Raw genomic sequence first — 16668 nt, forward strand, 5'->3', positions numbered from 1 at the left:
CCTTCCCATGCTCCTGCAGCAGCAAGCGCCAACCAAACTGCACTAAAGGTGCCTCCAAGCTGCTTGAAATTCAAAATCATTGGAGCACATACACTTTAGCAGGTCTTTTTTTTCCTATTGCAAATCCAACAGAGAAGTGCCTGGCTCAGCTGTGACACATTTGCAATGATCTTCATACAAAATACTGAACGGGAATAATATCCCTTTGCTCCCCATGAAAGCAGTAGTAGATGTCTGAGCACTTTTCTTCAAATAGCTTGGCTTTGCTCCTCCCCTTCAACACCCAACTCTATCACTGTGGGTTTGCTAACGGCAGGATCACTTGGGTTCCAGCCAGCAGGAGTCATAGAATCATAGAATCATTTTGGTTGGGAGAGACCCTCAAGATCACTGAGTCCAACCATTAACCGAACACTGTCACTAGGAACCTCCTCAGGTCATTATAAAGCACAACTCTCACATGATTATCTTTGTAGGCAGCACGAGCTGACATTTGTTCAGGGTGGATCACAGAAGCTCTCCCACATGATGTGTTGCAGAACAACTGATGGAAGCATTGGGGACAATAGCCACAGATGGGCAGATGTGATACCCAAGTGCAGAGGTGTCTCAGCCTGGGCAGACAGAGGTGACACCTGAACCCTTCTGAAGAGGTTTTGCAGCATGGTCACTCCTCAGTGCCATGATCCTAAGCCCAGACTGCAAACCTTTCTGGACAGATTTGGAAGCCAGATCAAAATGCTGCAGATTAGTATGACCTACACCAGAGTGTTTCAGAAGTGGCCATGCCAGTACACAGAGTGAATTCAGAGGCCATGAAGAGGAGAGACAGAGAAGCAGAGAGTGCATCCCTACGTAATCCAGATAAAAATAATTCCTTTTTTCTTTTTTTTTCTCTATTTAACCTTGATTCTGAGTATTAAATGTAAGATAAAAGACCCATACAATACAATGCAATAGGAGGTAATCAAAACCAAACTGGGCTCCTAGGAATGGAGATACTCAGCATTTACTTATGGAAATTAATACCTCCATTGTAGCTGAAGCAGCAGGTCAGGAACCTTCTAGCCAGCTTTGGCAAGGCTGGGGACACACCGCAGCTCTGGCTGCAGCAGAGCGCCCGTCTGCTCCCTGCCCTGGGACCAAGGCCTTCACAGACAACACTAAAACAACTTCTTAGAACAACTGTGGGAAGAGAAATATACTTTTAACATGAAGCAACTGAGCCCAGCCTTCTAGGAGCCCCTCTAGGCACTAAAAATACTTGGAAGATTCTGAAAAAAAACCTGGGAATGACAAGATTTAGGAAACTTTGATGAAAACAGACACTAACGGTCTGTGAAATGTTCTGCTCACCACAAAGCAGATACTAATGCTACAGAAAGAGCCTGCAGTTGGAAATCTGGAGTCATTGTATATTAATAATCTATAATTAAAGCCCAAATACTCTGCATTGCACAGAGAAGCTGGTACAAACCCATCCACCCCTTGCACTCCTGCAAGCCCCCCAAACCCCTGCTACAGATGGGTTATAGGGGCAGGATCAGTGTTGCTGGACAGCAAGCACCAGCGGGAGATCCCAGGTTCCAGCTGGGACACAGCAGCCTCCTCCTCCTCACCTGCTTTTCCCCAACCCTAACCCTGCTAAAACGGTACTGGAAGATCAGGAAAGTAGAGCTGAATTATCCATTTCTGGATAATAATCACCACAAGAAACCATCACCTTGTGGAATGCCACTCCAGTGGAAAAATGCCAGTGGTCCTCCAAAGCGCCTTGCCCTCACAGCAAATGCTGAATCTTTGGCATTTTGGAGGGTAACAGAAATCTGCCTTTTTGACTCGATCTCAGAGACGTGCAGCAGCCACACTGAGCACACACACGAGCTCCCTCTCTCTATTAGTGTTGCATATAAATCAATATTTTCTACTCCTTATTGACTGTTTTCTCCATCAGAAATTCAAGAGCCATCAAGCTACAGTTCCTCGAAAGCCATGGGTGGCTGGGGGGAATCCAGGCAGGACGGCATCAGCGTCCCAGCAGGGCAGGAGAAAGCAAATACATCGCAGCGTTTGGGCATCCACATTTCACAAGCTTGTTTCCCTGTGGACACGCTGCCTATGCAGTCAAGGCGCGTTTCCCTGTGTGCCCATGTGTGTCAATTTGTCCGTCGGTTTCTTCCAAATAAATTTCGAGACTAACACCAACCAAATAACCTACTAAACAATCCCAACTACCAGGGATGGAGGAGCAAGCAGTCTCTGAGGTAATTACATATTTCATTATATATTTATATAATGAAAGTATGTGTATAATGCAAGTATATATATTTATCCATATAAATATATATATATTTCATTACGTATTTTTATAATTATATATTTCATCATGCCCACAGGCATTATGAAACCCTGCGAGTGGCTGGAGAGGCGAGACCGCTGGTACCCCCATCCTGGGGAGGGGCTGAAGTGCAGGACCAACTCAGAGACACTGAGGAACCCCTGAGTGACGAGAGGGTGGATGCAGAACCATCCCCCTACAAGGGGACACCCCTCGGCGAGCGGCCTCCCCAGCCCCATGCAACACGCTCTGCCCGCTGCTGCCTTCGCTCACGTGGTCGAACGGCTGCTGCCCACTTCAGTGCTGAGGCAAAACAAACATCTCTCTGCTACAAATTCACCATCTCACTGTTTCAGGTGAGTGCTGAGAAAAACACCCACTTTATGTCCTCCAAGGAAGTTACCCAGCTAAAACAGAGACCATCAGCCTAGATACTTGCAGTCCCAGCAGAAAGCAATGCTCTGCTCTCCTTCATTAATTTTTAGGGGAGGGGAAGCAGACAGGGATGATGACAGAGGGAATGAGGTGTGAGTTTGGCTGGGGCCATTTCACATTCACTTTCTCCTGCATCACAAGAAATCAGAAGTGACACAGATTATTTTTGTTCCTCTTTTGTAGGTCACCTCTAATAGAAATGTTAATAATGCTTGCTATCTGTATATCTGAAATCTTGTATGGTAGCTGTGTAATTCACCATCTTTATCAGCCTTCTTTAATGTATAATTTAATGCTTGTATAACTATTTTGTTTGGGAATGACTCTCAGAATCACTACTGAAAAAAATCTGTATGCTAGTTAACTACTTCTTATGGAACGTATTTCTTTCATGTTATTTTAAAACCATGGAGCTGGGGGAAGTATTTTATGGACCCAAGTACCTCGCAGGGTAGTTAATTTGTTTGAGCTGGTTTCTCTGCTATTTTAAAGGGTGCCATCAAGATCATTGCTATTTCTCTTGGTTGGGAGCCAGCTGACTCTTCTGCAGTTGCGACACATGCTTAAGCTGCTATTAAAGCTGGGGAAGATAGTAAATACAGGAGCTGGGCGCTGCATCGCCCCACACCGATGAGTGGAAAGAAGGATGGAGCATTTACCTCGCCGTCCCAGGCACCCCAGGGCAGCCATTGCTTGAAATTAGGCACTGGGGATACTGCATCTTTCTCCTGATGGGCAGAAACTATTTCACCATGGGAATATGGGAGAAAAATGATGAGGACAACTCACATACCCGCTGCCACCGGGCCGTGTCCCAGCCGTCCTGTCCGTCGGGTGTGGGGCAGCCGAGCTGCTGCAGCCCCAGGAAAGACGTTTTCTTCCCACAGGCAGCAAATGTGTCTCGGTCATGTGTGCGCCAGGGGCTCGATGATGCACGTGGGCCTTCGCCATGTGCCGTGGCTTGGAGAAAGAGCTCTCTGCTGTAAGAGCAGTAATTGGGTGGTCAGCCGAGCCCTAGGCAAGCTCAAGTTATGCACTAAATATTCCGCCCTTTGTTTCATAATGAATTATTTTGTGTATCTAAGCAAAGTGGGTTTTCTTTTTGGTCTTTTCTCTGCAGTTTGTTCCTAGCCTTCTCGTGGGTGTGTGATGAAATCTTTGCCTTTTGCTTATGAGGTCAAGTGCTTTAATCAGGAGCAAAAAAATTGTGTGCTTTAGTCCTAAATTCTCTGAGCGGCTGCCAAATATAATTAGAAACAAATGGCTTTATTCCTCATTTGAGAGCTCCACAGACATTGTGGGGGTTGAAGGGGGAGAGCTTGCTTTGCCTGGCTGTTTTTTGGGGAGCTTGCAAACAAAAACACTGCCAGAAAAACCCGAGGAAGCCCTGTGAGAGGAGGTGAATGCCTTGTGCTCGCTGCAGAGGCCAGAGGGTGCGAGGGGTGGTGTGGGGCGCAGTGCATGGGAGGATGAGCATCCCCTCCACCTCTCTGGTGTCTCCCAGGACGAGGAGCGGGTTTGTTGCATGCACAAGCTCTTGGAGGTCACAAACCACCTGTCTCAACAAACAGCTTTGGCATGAAAATGGCTGAAAAGCATCACTTACCGGCTTGTTCAAGGTGTGAAGTTTTGCAGCATTGCATCACAGCCTGGCATCACCTTGTGGCATGGCATTGCCTCATGGCATCACCTCACAGTGTGGCATCATCTCATGGTATCACCTCCACGGCATGGCATCACCTCACTGCACTGCCTCATGGCACGGCGTCATGGCATGACATTGTCTCATGGCAACACCTCACAGCGTGGTGTCACCCCACAGCATGGCCTCACCAGCATGACATTGTCTCATGGGATCATCTCACAGCGTGGCAACACCTCACAGCATGACCTCACCTTGTGGCATCACGTCACCTTGCAGTGTCACCTCATGGCATGGTGGTGCCTTGTGGCACGGCCTGTGGCTGAAGAAGGGTGCTGGGGGAAGACAGGGAGCCCACCACCACCACCATCACCACCACCACCACCACCACCATCCGTCCCCTGCGGCCATGCCAGTGCTCTGGGTACCAGGACTGCCTCGTACACCGGAAGTGGATTTTTTTCTCTTATTTTTTCAGTAAATTTCAGAGCAAACTGGATGAAACTTGCAAGTTCTGTGGTTTTTCCCTTGCTTTCTCCCTTTCTTAAACAAGGCCCCCTTGGGGTGGGTACTCTCAGCCACCTCCTTTCCCAGGAGAGCAGACTCCGGGGTTCAGGACTTTTGGGTCTCCTGAACCTGGGATTTGTACTTGAGCCATTGGTTTTCAGTAGCCACAAAAATCCTTATGAATTGGTCTAATCCAGTTCTGAACATCTTTGTCCCCAGCCCGATGGCCAGTGCTGAGGAGAAGGAGGGTTCAGTCCCCAATACCCCAACCCACGGACAGGGACATCCCATCCCAGGCTTCACCCGTGACACTGGGGGCTCATTCCCCAGGTGAGACACTAGATGGAGCATCTCACACCGCAAATACTTGTTTTTAATCACGTAAGGGATAAATGGAAAAGCTAAATGAAAACACAGATTAAGTTGTATCCAGCAGCCCTCATGTCCCTATCTGCTCTCTGGACACGCGCCACCTCAAAAGCAGGCGCCCGTGCAGGGGGGACCCCGCCTGGGCCACGACCACAGCTTTCTCTCGCAGAAAGACAAACCAGCAGTACTCACAGGTCCAGGCACACATGAGGTAGACAGGGGATGCTTTGGTGGACTCTCCTTTTGCCTTCCTCGGGGCCATCCACCCTCCCAGGTTCCTCTTCAGCTGGGCAGACAGCACACGCCGATAGCAAAGATACAGGACCCGGCTTTCTTGCTCTGGGAAGAGCCGAAAGTGTCTGATATTCCTGGAAAGCCTGTGGGCGAGCGCTTGTTTCCCAGAGCAATTATGGTGCCAGGGAGTTTCACAGGTGATGGCTGTGCATGATCTGCTCCTCCCAGCACCAGCAACTTTCCTAAAATCGTTCCTGAAAGCTTGTGGAGCAGAGACACTACTGGTGTGCCAGAGGAAGCTGAGGAGGTGTCTGTGTTCCTCTGCAAGCCCTTGGGGTGATGTTAGCGCAGCCTCCTCTGCTCCACCGCTTGCACATGCATGGGGGTGCACCAATAGCAACACCCAAGGGACCCCAACAAACCCTGCCGGGCCAAGGTAGGATGCTGCAGCCCCTCAGTGCCACTCACAGCCCTGGCTCATCTGAGCGACAGAACCTCCAGTGTGCTGATCCTGGGGGGGTCTTCCTCCTGGCACACGCTGCAGCGTGGGTATGGCAGCCCAACAGGCACACAGCAGGAGCACGCAGCGTTGGATTACGTTAATGCAGAGGCTAGGAAGGGCTAAAAAAAAAGCAAGGAAGCAAGCATGGTGCTGGAAACCAAGTTGTGTTGGCCACCTCTGCAGCTACTGCAAAGGCCAGCATCCACACGTGTCTGCGTTCCCCCCACCCGCTTCAGGTGTTCACCAGTAGGCAATATTTTCAATATACGAAGAATAAAATACTCAGCTTGACAAAGACAGAAGTGGATGGGGGAAGAGGTTTGCTAGAGGGTCCCATCTTCTCCCATTGCTTCACAGCTGGTGTGGGGACAGCACATGTGGTGTGATGACTGTTTCTCACATTGCAAGAATAGACAACAAGCATCAAAGGAAATTATTGGGCAGCAGGTTAAACCAGAGGAAGGTGTATTCGGTCTGCCCATTCACAGTGCATACCGAAACCACAGAATCAAGTTTGGGTTGCCTTCTCAGAGGGCCACCAGGTTTAGGAGTACCAATTAATTTTACTTTGTGGCTGCTTACTGTCACCGGCAACATTACCAGGCAGCATCTGATTCCAAAATCCTGCTCATGGTCTGGGAAGAACAGAGGGCAACTTTCAGATCCCAGCTCGAGCCTGGAGCACTGGCGGAATAAAATCTTGCTCTGAGATGCAAATGGAGCAAATTTGCCACTGGAGCCACTGGCTAAGCACGGATGTTATCCACCAAAAGCTATTCCTACAGCCTACCTGACCATGCTTCAGTGCGAGCATACTGCAAAAATAGAGGGGCACTGACTGAAGATCTTGTCTCTTCCTCCTTTAGGAAATTGCAAACTTCCATTTCTTTAATCTAATCATTTGCAGGAGGAGATATTTTTTCTAGAAAAGCCAATATAAGAGGGCTGAAAGGTCAGATGGGATAATATGTAATCCATTGCGATAAGGGCTGTTTACAGAATTATTAATCAAACACAAAAGGGAACAGATAGTAACATTTTTTATTAAATATTACAGTGGATCAAAAAGTACAAAATATCTTTTGCCTGCTATGTGATTGGGAAACTATTGGCACATAATACAGTATCAAAAGCATTAATAAGTACAATTTGGAAAACATACAAAAATTGAGTGTTTATAGTTGGCTCAGCTTTATTTCTGGTAGTGTTTAAACTAACACAAAGGTTACTCAATAACCTTTTAAATGGGAAACTATATAATATTACTGGGCCATTTTTATATATACAAATCATCACCTTACAGAGCATATAGGCTACATAACTTGAATCACAAAAAGTATACAATATTTACAACAAAAGAAAGTTAAAAAAGTATAAACAGCTAGTAGATTATGCTGCCATTATTAGAACATATTTAAAACTGCGGGGCTGGGGGGGGGTGGGGAGGAGGAAGAGAACGAGCGAAATCTCAACCACATGTACAGCAAACACCGCAGGACGCGCTCACAGCAGCGCTGCCAATGCCGCCAACTCACACCAGCGCAAGACGTCCTGTTGCTCATTAAAATCACGACAATTATGAAAACCGGAGCAGATGCCACCTTGCTGACCACCGCAAAGGCAGGGAGTTGAGGGGGGAGCAGCCAGAGGACCCCAGCCCTGTGCCCCCCCGAATGGGGCGGAACTGGCCTCTTGCACCAGCTCCAGGGGCTGTCAAGTGACTTCTCTCCCATGGGGACAAACCACAGCCCCAGCGCGACACCGCGTCAGGTCCCGGTGCCACCCCACGGGCAGCCACCACAGACCTGCTGCGGAACGCGAGCGTGTTCCCGCCCAGTCGTGCTGGGTTTTACTGGGGCTCAGACCCTACTGCCCCCGCGCCTTGCAAAGCCCGGCTCAGCGTGCGGCCGGGGGCTACACGTGAGCTGTTTGCTGCGGGGCCTTCTCCTTTGAATCTCACAACCTTTAGCATCCCTAATGAATCCTAGACATAGTGCGTTTGAATTGCAACACTTCTTGGAACCGGCTCCTGGTAAACAGATTTATGACTCCATTGCCAATTAGATTCCACAGTTTCCTTTACAAACCTACCAATAACAATGGTTTGATTGCACAAAGAAAGGCTTGTGCAATTTCATTCAATAATAAGGCTCCTTGAACTCAAACAATACAAACAAAGCCCCATTTAAGACATTAAAAAAAAAAAAGAGAGACTTCTCAGCCAATGGAGAATTCAATAGTCTTTTGAAAGATTTCCAAGAATTCTGTTAATAGTTTTTAAACAAATAATGCACCGCTTCTGTTGGGGGTTTATACTACATTTCTTCTCCTTCGCCCTGATGTTTTGCCCAGGATATTACGAGCTTCCCCAGCCAGCAGCGGCCAGTCTCCCCAGTCCCCGTCCCCAGCCCCGCGCTGCCCCAGCACGGCTCCACAAAGGCTGCGCCAAACCCCAACGGGACGTAACCAAAAGGGAAATCAGACACTTCGCGTCAACAAACGCACGACTGCGGGACACACAACTTAAGCGCAACATGAAAGAGAAGCGTTTGCTTCGCCAAACACACAACAAGCCTCTGTTTGTGTTTGCTGTAGATTTTTATAGTCTCTCCCTTTCCCCCCCCGCCCTCTTCCCCCCCAACCCCAAACCCCTGATTCTCACGTGATTCAGATCTAGTGCAACTTTTACTAGAGGTGACCTCCACACTGCGCCTCTGCCGTTCTGCTTCCTGTACGGTTTGTTGAGCAGCAGGATGCTCTGCACCGGCACATCCATGTTCTAAGTTCTACTAGTCTGTTTATCGATTAATTAAATATCATTTTACCACAGGAATATAAAGTATGTAATTGAAGAAGCTGGATCTTTAACAGTAGACGAGTATATTATTCCGGTTTCCACCTTTGGATATTAAGTATGATACATTATATATTGTATTTGGCTTCATATCATGGGAAAATTTAATGACATGCCTAGCATGCAAAGTGTTTCTTAGTAGTTTCCATTTTTCTTTTCATATCGATTACACTGTCTTTGAACAGAAACTGAGATGGTTTGAATCACATCCAATTTTCACATTGTAAAAAGCCTCCAAGTCACACTTCGCTTTATCAATGTTTATGCTCAGCTGCATGTTGGTGACGTCCTTCAGAGTGAATATACATCCATAGGGAAGCCTCTCCATGCCCGGGCCGTGAAAGGATGCCCAGGGAGAGGCCAAGATCCCCGCAGGGGTGTGAAAGGACTGTCCTGACCACCGCACGCAACCCCCGGCCCATCCTACCGAGCCCGGTTGCTCGCCTGGTCCTGGCCCCGTGAGCCTCTTGTTCACACCAACACTGGCGCCTGTCCTAATTTCTCAAATTCCCCACGTTCTCGCAAACCTCAAAACGCGTTTTCTGGACTCCTTTGTCATCCACCAGCTTGTGCCAGGGAGGTTTTGTTTTCTAGACCATTTCTCTGGTAGGCAGGAGGGTTTCACAGCCTCGGTAAGGGAAGTACAACGCTCAACAAATTCACGGACCACAATACGGGAAAGCAAAGCTCGGCAGGAGGGGAGAAGTGGCGAAGGAGCCATCACGACAATGGGAGAGGGGCGAGAGGTGCTCAGCACCTCGCAGGGGCCGACTGTGGGGAAAGGAACCTTGTTTGCACCCTCGCACCATAACATCACCTACAGTATGTTAAATAACCATTAAGATTAATCTGAACCAGTTGCTTCAGTTTGTAAACAGTGAATGTTACCACAAAAACAAAAATGCTGCTCAGAAGTATAAAGAAACCGGAAAAATTACAAACACATTAAAAAAAAAAAAAAAAAATTAGGACAGCCACAGCCTTTAAAAAAAGTTGCAGGTAAAATGATACTGTTTAATTTAAAAAAGAAAAAGAAACCCAAAACAAAAAGAAACATAAAGAGCACAGAATATACTGGACAAACAAAACTATATAAATTATTGTGACCAAATGTGACACTGGTAGTTTACGAAGTGGATATGTACAGTCAAATTAAACAGTGTTTACCCTTCTGTTCTAATAGTGTTAAAATGAAAAATCTATTGCCGTTTTACTATACATTGCATTGATTGAATCTTTAAAAGTCAAGAAAAGTTACCCAAAAAAGCACATCCACTGATTGTACGGATTTCCGGCCTGCTTCTCCTTTCCAGGTTCATCTCGAGTCCTCGACTCATGGGCAACAAGGCACAGCCTCTGTCCGCGGCTCAGAGAAAGGCAAAAAGGTGAATCCCTCACCTGGGATTTCAGTGAGCTCAGGACAGGGCCTGCACTTCCACGGCTCCCTTTGAACATTTGCTCTTACCATATAAAAGTCCTTTCAGAAAACACATATGCAAAATCCAATGATTTTTTTTCCTTTTTTATTTCCTTTTTCTTTTTTTTTTTGTTTGTTTTTGTTTGGTTTTCTTTTATGCAAGGGCAGAGATAAGGGGTGAGGGGGCTGATGTGGGAGCCAGAATTAAAGAAGCAGTCCTGTCTCCATCGAACTCTCAAGCGCTCTTCTAGGTGGGATACAACTGCATCCTGGTTGACAAAAACACAGATCACTAAATCTGCGAGCCAGCGTCACAGGGGGAGGAATGTCGCCAACTTAACGTTTCTCCTCAGACCTTTTTTTGTTTTTTTCTGAGCGAGGGGGTTTTACAGTTTTGTGCTGGGATGTACAGAGGACAGCTGGGAAGGTGGGAACGCGGCTTGAGGGTTTATAGCAGCTAAAGGATAAATGCTGTTATGCAAAAGGTCACCGTAGGAACTTCCTACAGGTGTTGCTGCAGCCAAGTGTCTGTACAGTTGCTGGGAGCTCGCAGGGGACGTGAGGAACTGTCTCTGCACCATGAAGGAGTGAAGAGCCAACGGCTGCATTAGTGGGGAGAGCACGGTCTGATTTTTCAAGTACTGCAGGGGATGAGAATACCCGGGCGGGAGGCGATTGTTCAGCCCCGTGCACAGGCTTCCCGGGTACAAGCCTGGGAAGATGGGGGCTGAAAGGGGGAATTTGTGGCTTTCCAGCATGCTGCCGGAATGGTGGCCGTGCACCGGCTTGCTGCCGTCCCCTTCCGGGTCGGGAACCTTGTCTTTTGCCGGGGTCTCCTTTGGTAAGTGCAGAGGAGAGACAGCTCGGATTTTTTTTTCAGAAATGACTTTGTCCAAATCCTCCAGGCTCCGTTTCAAAGGCCGGGCAGCCCCCACGTTTTGAGGGCTCGTTCTGCGGCTGACGATAGGATGCACCATCCCCTCCATCTTCCTCAGATTCTCCAGTCTCTGGGCCTGCTGCTTCCCAGACCTGTGGAGCAACTCACTGTGTTTTTTGGGGACTGTCATGGCCATGGGGGACACGCGGCAAGCTTTGGGGTTACAGTCCAGGCTCACCGCCTGGCTGCTCACAGCCTGGAACGGGGAGATACCTTTGCCTTCTTGCTGGGCCATGGAGGAATGAGGGAGGCTGGAGCCCGGAGCCTTTGCAGTCTGTTTGTGTACGCTCTTTGGAAGACTCAAATCTGTTGGCTGATCATCTGAAGAGGCCTCCACTGCTGCCTTATTTTCTTGCTGATGCAAAGATGGGCGATAATTTAAATTTAGTTTTTCTTGGTGTTTGTGTTGAGTAAAAGTGGAAATATTTTCAGACTCTCTGAACATGTCCCGGGGGAGGTACTTTGATGTCTCTTCATTATTAAGGTGGTGTTCTGTGTGCCTATAAAGGCTGTGCAGATGAGGTGATGAATAAAAATCTGCCAAGAAAGTGGGCACATGGGAGTGCTGCAGTGCCCTTTTCTCACTCATTTTGTCTTTGCAGTCCTGGATATCTGCCTTCGGTACGTATGACTCAGCAAGAGAACTGAGGTGATGCTTCGAAAAATCACAGCGCTGAGGATCCGGTTTACTTAGCATGTCATGTTTAAAAACATCATTAATCGATTTCCTTTCTTCCTTGGTTTTAAAACTCTGTACGTGTTGTATGACTGAGGGCCTATTAATTGCTACAGGGTCAGAATTAGGGGCATGGGGACCTTGTGATATGCTCAAGGACAGTTCATCTCGGCTGTTCAGTTTCTTTTTGCTGATCAAAGGTGGCGGAGAACCATAAGGATAGCTACAGGACAGGGCTGCCCCACTGACCTGTGACAGCAGCTTCTTCTTTGCCAGAGGTGACATGATGCCTGGATTACCCTTTGAGTAGAGCAGCGGCGTGTAACCAAAAGTGGAGTCATCGTTCATGGACCCTGGCAGCTCCTTTTCCTTGAACATGTCGAAGTTCTGGACCACCAGTACTTTGGGCGTTTGCTTTAGTGCATTGTGGATGTCTTCGTTTCCCAGCTGGTCCACTTTCACTGTGCAGTTTGCGATGTAATCGGCCATCCCTGGCAATTTGTCATCTTCCACGTCACTCTGAGTGGGCAGCTGGACCGGGAAAGCCGTGAAGGGCATTTCTGGAGGTTCGCTTTCTAAGCTGTCAGCAAAAGCTTTGTGTAGTCTTTGCTCAGGCTTTGTATCTTCCAGGGCATCTGCTGGGGGGTGTAATTGTTTTGTGATGGTGGCATCCAGCACGGTGTCTTCTTCTGGGGGCACGGATATACTTGAGAAAGAGGATGAATGCTGAACCTCCTCCTTGGCTTTCTCACTGTTTGGGCTGTTTTCTGTTGGGTCTGTCTTTTCCAGCAGCGCTGGCCGGGCTGTCTCTGGTAAAAGAGGTGGAGGGCCTTGTGTGGGTTGTTTCGCCTCTCCTGTTGTAGGATGTTCGGGGAAATGTTTCTGGTCTGCTGCTTCTTGATCCTTCTCTTGTTCTGATGAAACCTAATAAAATGATTCAACAGACAGTAATAAGCATGTGGCACATTTGGGCAGACTGCTCGTAAGATCACACACGGGTCACTGTTGTCTACTTTTAGAGAAGTACTTGTCAATCATCTTGCTGGCATGTGAAGGCTCTAACACCAGGTATCGGACTCAAAAAAAGAAACGTACCTCCTGGAAATATTAAGAAACACCCCATCCCTGCCAGGGTCACAATAAGGCATTTCAAAACAGCAGATGTTTGTAACCTGATGAGAGGCACTGGTGGCTCGACTGGATAGCTAAACGTTGAGGTTATACTGCTTAAAAATTAATTAGGCAAATGCAGGAGAGCAGATTTCATAATATAAACGATAAGGCTAAATAAATTTTCCCACTAGCCCAACTTCACCCACAAAAATGACAGGATTTTCATGTTCTTTCTTACATAAAGTCTCTCCAGCATAGCTATCTTAAAATTCAGTGATCACAGAGGATATCATTCACACCCAGTTCTGCATTAAAGTGTGAAAATGATAGAAATGGCATACTAGGAATCCCTATTGTAGGCAGCAAATCACTGCCACAGCTTAACTAGGACACACATTTTTTTATTAATGGATTAAAATGAAGTTGTCAACATTCAGTAAGTGTGTGTGCCTGCTATTACAAACATGGCTTTTATACGTTATCGTCAATGGGACTGCAGCTCTTTCTGCTCCTCCATTAATAAAGCTTGTGTGCACAATTCACACCATTCATCCCATTATGTAGCCGGCTGAACTGTGACCCACAGAGGTCACCAGAGCGTCCCATCTGCGACCCAGCTGACTGACAGCCCTTTTCAAAACTGCTGTCACTCTCCTCTGACACGTCGTGCTAGAAGACAGTCATAAAACGGCAGCATTGTGCAAGTCCTTCATTATTATTGTTTTCTTTCTTTCTTCGTTGTAAAGATAAGACGCATCAAGAAAGTTATTATCTAAATGCTGCTTTATGGTCTGTCAGAGGAGCGGGGCATTGGAGAAGGTCCTAACGAATCTAACCCTCTCGGATTTATTTCTTCACAGCTGCTTTTAAATATTCCTGTCTGTTTGGTTGGCCTATTAGTTACAGTGTCTGTTAGTCATCCTAACTTCTTTTTAAACTCATAGCTGCCTTTTGCAGCCAAATACCATCATTAGGTCCTTTACAAAGTACCATCGCTAGTCTCTGGAGCTTATAAAATTACAGGAAAATACCAGACAGATGAGCAAAGCAAGCAGGACAAAAAAAGAGAGAAATCATATTTAATAACTGTACATTCTGCTCTTTGTTTCTGTTAAGCAACATTTTGATTGAAGTTTCAGCTATTGTGGGGAAATGTGCAGTCTAAGGCTAATAGCATTTTCTCTGGTATCTCGTTACATTGACAATGTCATTGTGATGGCAGGAAAACACCGCTAAGAGCACAAAAGCAAATGCAACCCTAATAAATTAAAGTTATATTCTCTCCCCGCACACTTCTTAGGGTGTATGAGTTGAACATGCCATTGGGAGGATCGCACATTTATAACTTGGTTAGGCTTTAACAGCTGGACGTCTCCTTTCTGCATGCCCCGTGGCGGGGCGTGGGGAGCTCTGCAGCTCCGCAGCCACCTGGGGTGAAGTGCTGAGGCCATTCACCACCCACCCCCATTAAACAGGGGCAGGACACGTCTTCCACCCCAGTCAGGGAGGAGACGTTAATTCTGCTATAAAAGGTACCATTTTACAATAGGAAACTGCCGTAATTGTACATTTTTAGTGTCTCATCTAGGCTCCCTACATTTCTGATAGGCGCAGCTAAAGAACTCTTCCTGCAAACCACACAAAAATAACTGCAGTTTAAGCAGCAGGAAGTTTGAGATAGGGAACAACAAAAGCAAGGAAATTCAAAGTTAAGGCTGACGCTCTGTTGCTGATGTGTTGTGCTTAGCGGTGGCGGTATGGACAGTGTGCAAAGGGATCTTGCAGATCCAAGGCTCAATAAATAACCAGGCACGAAGGAATGACACGGAAAGGGAGTACAAGCCTTCACTTGGCATCTCCTTGCTTTGGCCAATTTGTGTTGCAGCCTTCCAGTGACTGAAGCAGGTTTGTGTGCACTCTCCTCTCTAGGTATTTTTCATCCGAACCGGTGGGGTTTTCCCCCAACCAGGTTCCCTTCTTTAAAATTACTGTGCAAAAGAAATAAAAAAAACCCTCCCCTCTGTGTGGAGTGCACTTCTATTAGATATTGAAGGTACGGTTGATCGAGGCAACTTAAAACACAAATTCTGGTTTGGATGGGAGATGAAATTGTCCTTGTAAGCAGAACTTAAAGAGGCAGTGGGACATGAAAGTCAAGATTTTCTGTTCTCAAAACTGGGTGCACAAAGTCTGAGAGGCATCAGTGTTCAATGGCCTGCATTGTTTTGTTTGAACAATAAGGAGCAGGGCTGTTGGTTGCTGACTCAATACCAATTTCCAAATTGGATTTACAGAATCATAGAATCACTTTGGTTGGAAAAGACCTTTTAAGATCATCAAGTCCAACCGTTAACCCAATGCTGCCAAATCGGCAATGAAATCAAGGGAGCAGCCGTAGTCTGCCGGGCACATCATGTGTTTCGACATTCTTTAAATACTTACTTTCACTGCAATGCCTTGAAGGCTGCTGTGCTCTGGCAGACTGAGACAGGAAAAGCAACGCGGTGTGTCGGGTTGTGTGCGAGGAGCTTCGCCGCCTCCTTCACACAGGGCACAGGAGAGCGTGGGCGGGAGGCGCCAAACAAAGTCCTTAAGTAACACCGGAGCAAAAACTCCATTGATTTTATACCACTTAACAACACGTGAAACTTATTTGCACACAAATACGAATTCTACTGATCTGTCTTACCCCAGGCTGTAAACATAAAATCTGTTCCACAAGGGCTGTCCTATGACTACAGGTACCATGGTTCTGCATGGAAAGCAGGGCCTGCCCGGGGAAAGCTGGTCTCAGTTAGGGCTTGAAAGGTGTTTCCCTCAAAATCTGACCCTTTTAATCCAAATAGGCATTAGTATAACACAATAAAAATCCTAGGGAGTGATCTGTTTTTTGACATACATCTCTGAGCATGGAAGGGCTGATCCAGAGGTTACCATTACAAAAATCAGCCGCGTCCAACAGTTACCACAATATTATCAACAGTATTAGAAGCTCCTGCACCCTACACTTAGATTAGGAAATAACTGTGGTAGTTGTGTGGTTTCCTTTTGGCAGCTGCTGATCTTTTAGTGGTGACCACTGTGTAATACAATGAGCAGAAATGGTACTTGTTAGATCCAGTGCTTGGTTTTCTGCCACCGCTGCTCTGCAACGTGGAGCCAACCGGCTGTGCTTGCAGCCCAGCAAAATCCCAACACAGACAGCACCACAACAACTGAACTTCCATTGCTGAGCAAACTCAAAGGCCGAATGGCTGGAATTCTCCAGTTTAATTTATGTATTTTATCACTGGATTTCACATGATTAAAGCTGTACATTTTTAATTGAAAAGTTGAAAAGCAGGAAAGCAACCAACCTCAGATGCATCTTGGGGTTTCTGTGCATTGTCTTTTTCTTTCTTGCTCTTTTGGTTTTCATTTTTGATGCGTTTTGTTCCAGACACTTTTGTTTTCGCTTCACCCTCCTGGGAACTGTTATCCTGTTTTCGAGGTTTCACTGGAGGCAGTGGCTTATCTTCCTCTCCTTTAATAAATCTTTCATACGGCAGGATTAATCTAGGGGATTAAGGAACAAATAATTGATCAGGTTTTGCCATTCTAGCAAAGAATAAAAAGTATCTACTATGAGCAGGTTACTTAATAAA

The 16668-nt window shown here is 46.8% G+C and overlaps 1 protein-coding gene across 4 annotated transcripts in view; it reads right to left on the reverse strand.

The window, feature by feature from the left end:
* Positions 1-9874: 9874 nt before the first annotated feature.
* The window catches only part of ARID5B (AT-rich interaction domain 5B), a 113387-nt gene continuing 106593 nt past the window's right edge, over positions 9875-16668 (reverse strand). For all 4 annotated transcript variants that reach the window (XM_082054626.1, XM_082054625.1, XM_082054624.1 and 1 more), the window contains 2 exons: positions 16381-16579; positions 9875-12835 (listed from right to left, as the gene is read on the reverse strand). In XM_082054626.1, the coding sequence (XP_081910752.1) occupies positions 10685-12835; positions 16381-16579 (2350 nt within the window). In that variant the 3' untranslated portion in view covers positions 9875-10684. The remainder of the gene's footprint in view (positions 12836-16380; positions 16580-16668) is intronic.

The sequence above is a fragment of the Streptopelia decaocto genome (genome assembly GCF_964273445.1).
Source record: "Streptopelia decaocto genome assembly, chromosome: 5".
Classification (NCBI taxonomy): Eukaryota; Metazoa; Chordata; class Aves; order Columbiformes; family Columbidae; genus Streptopelia; species Streptopelia decaocto.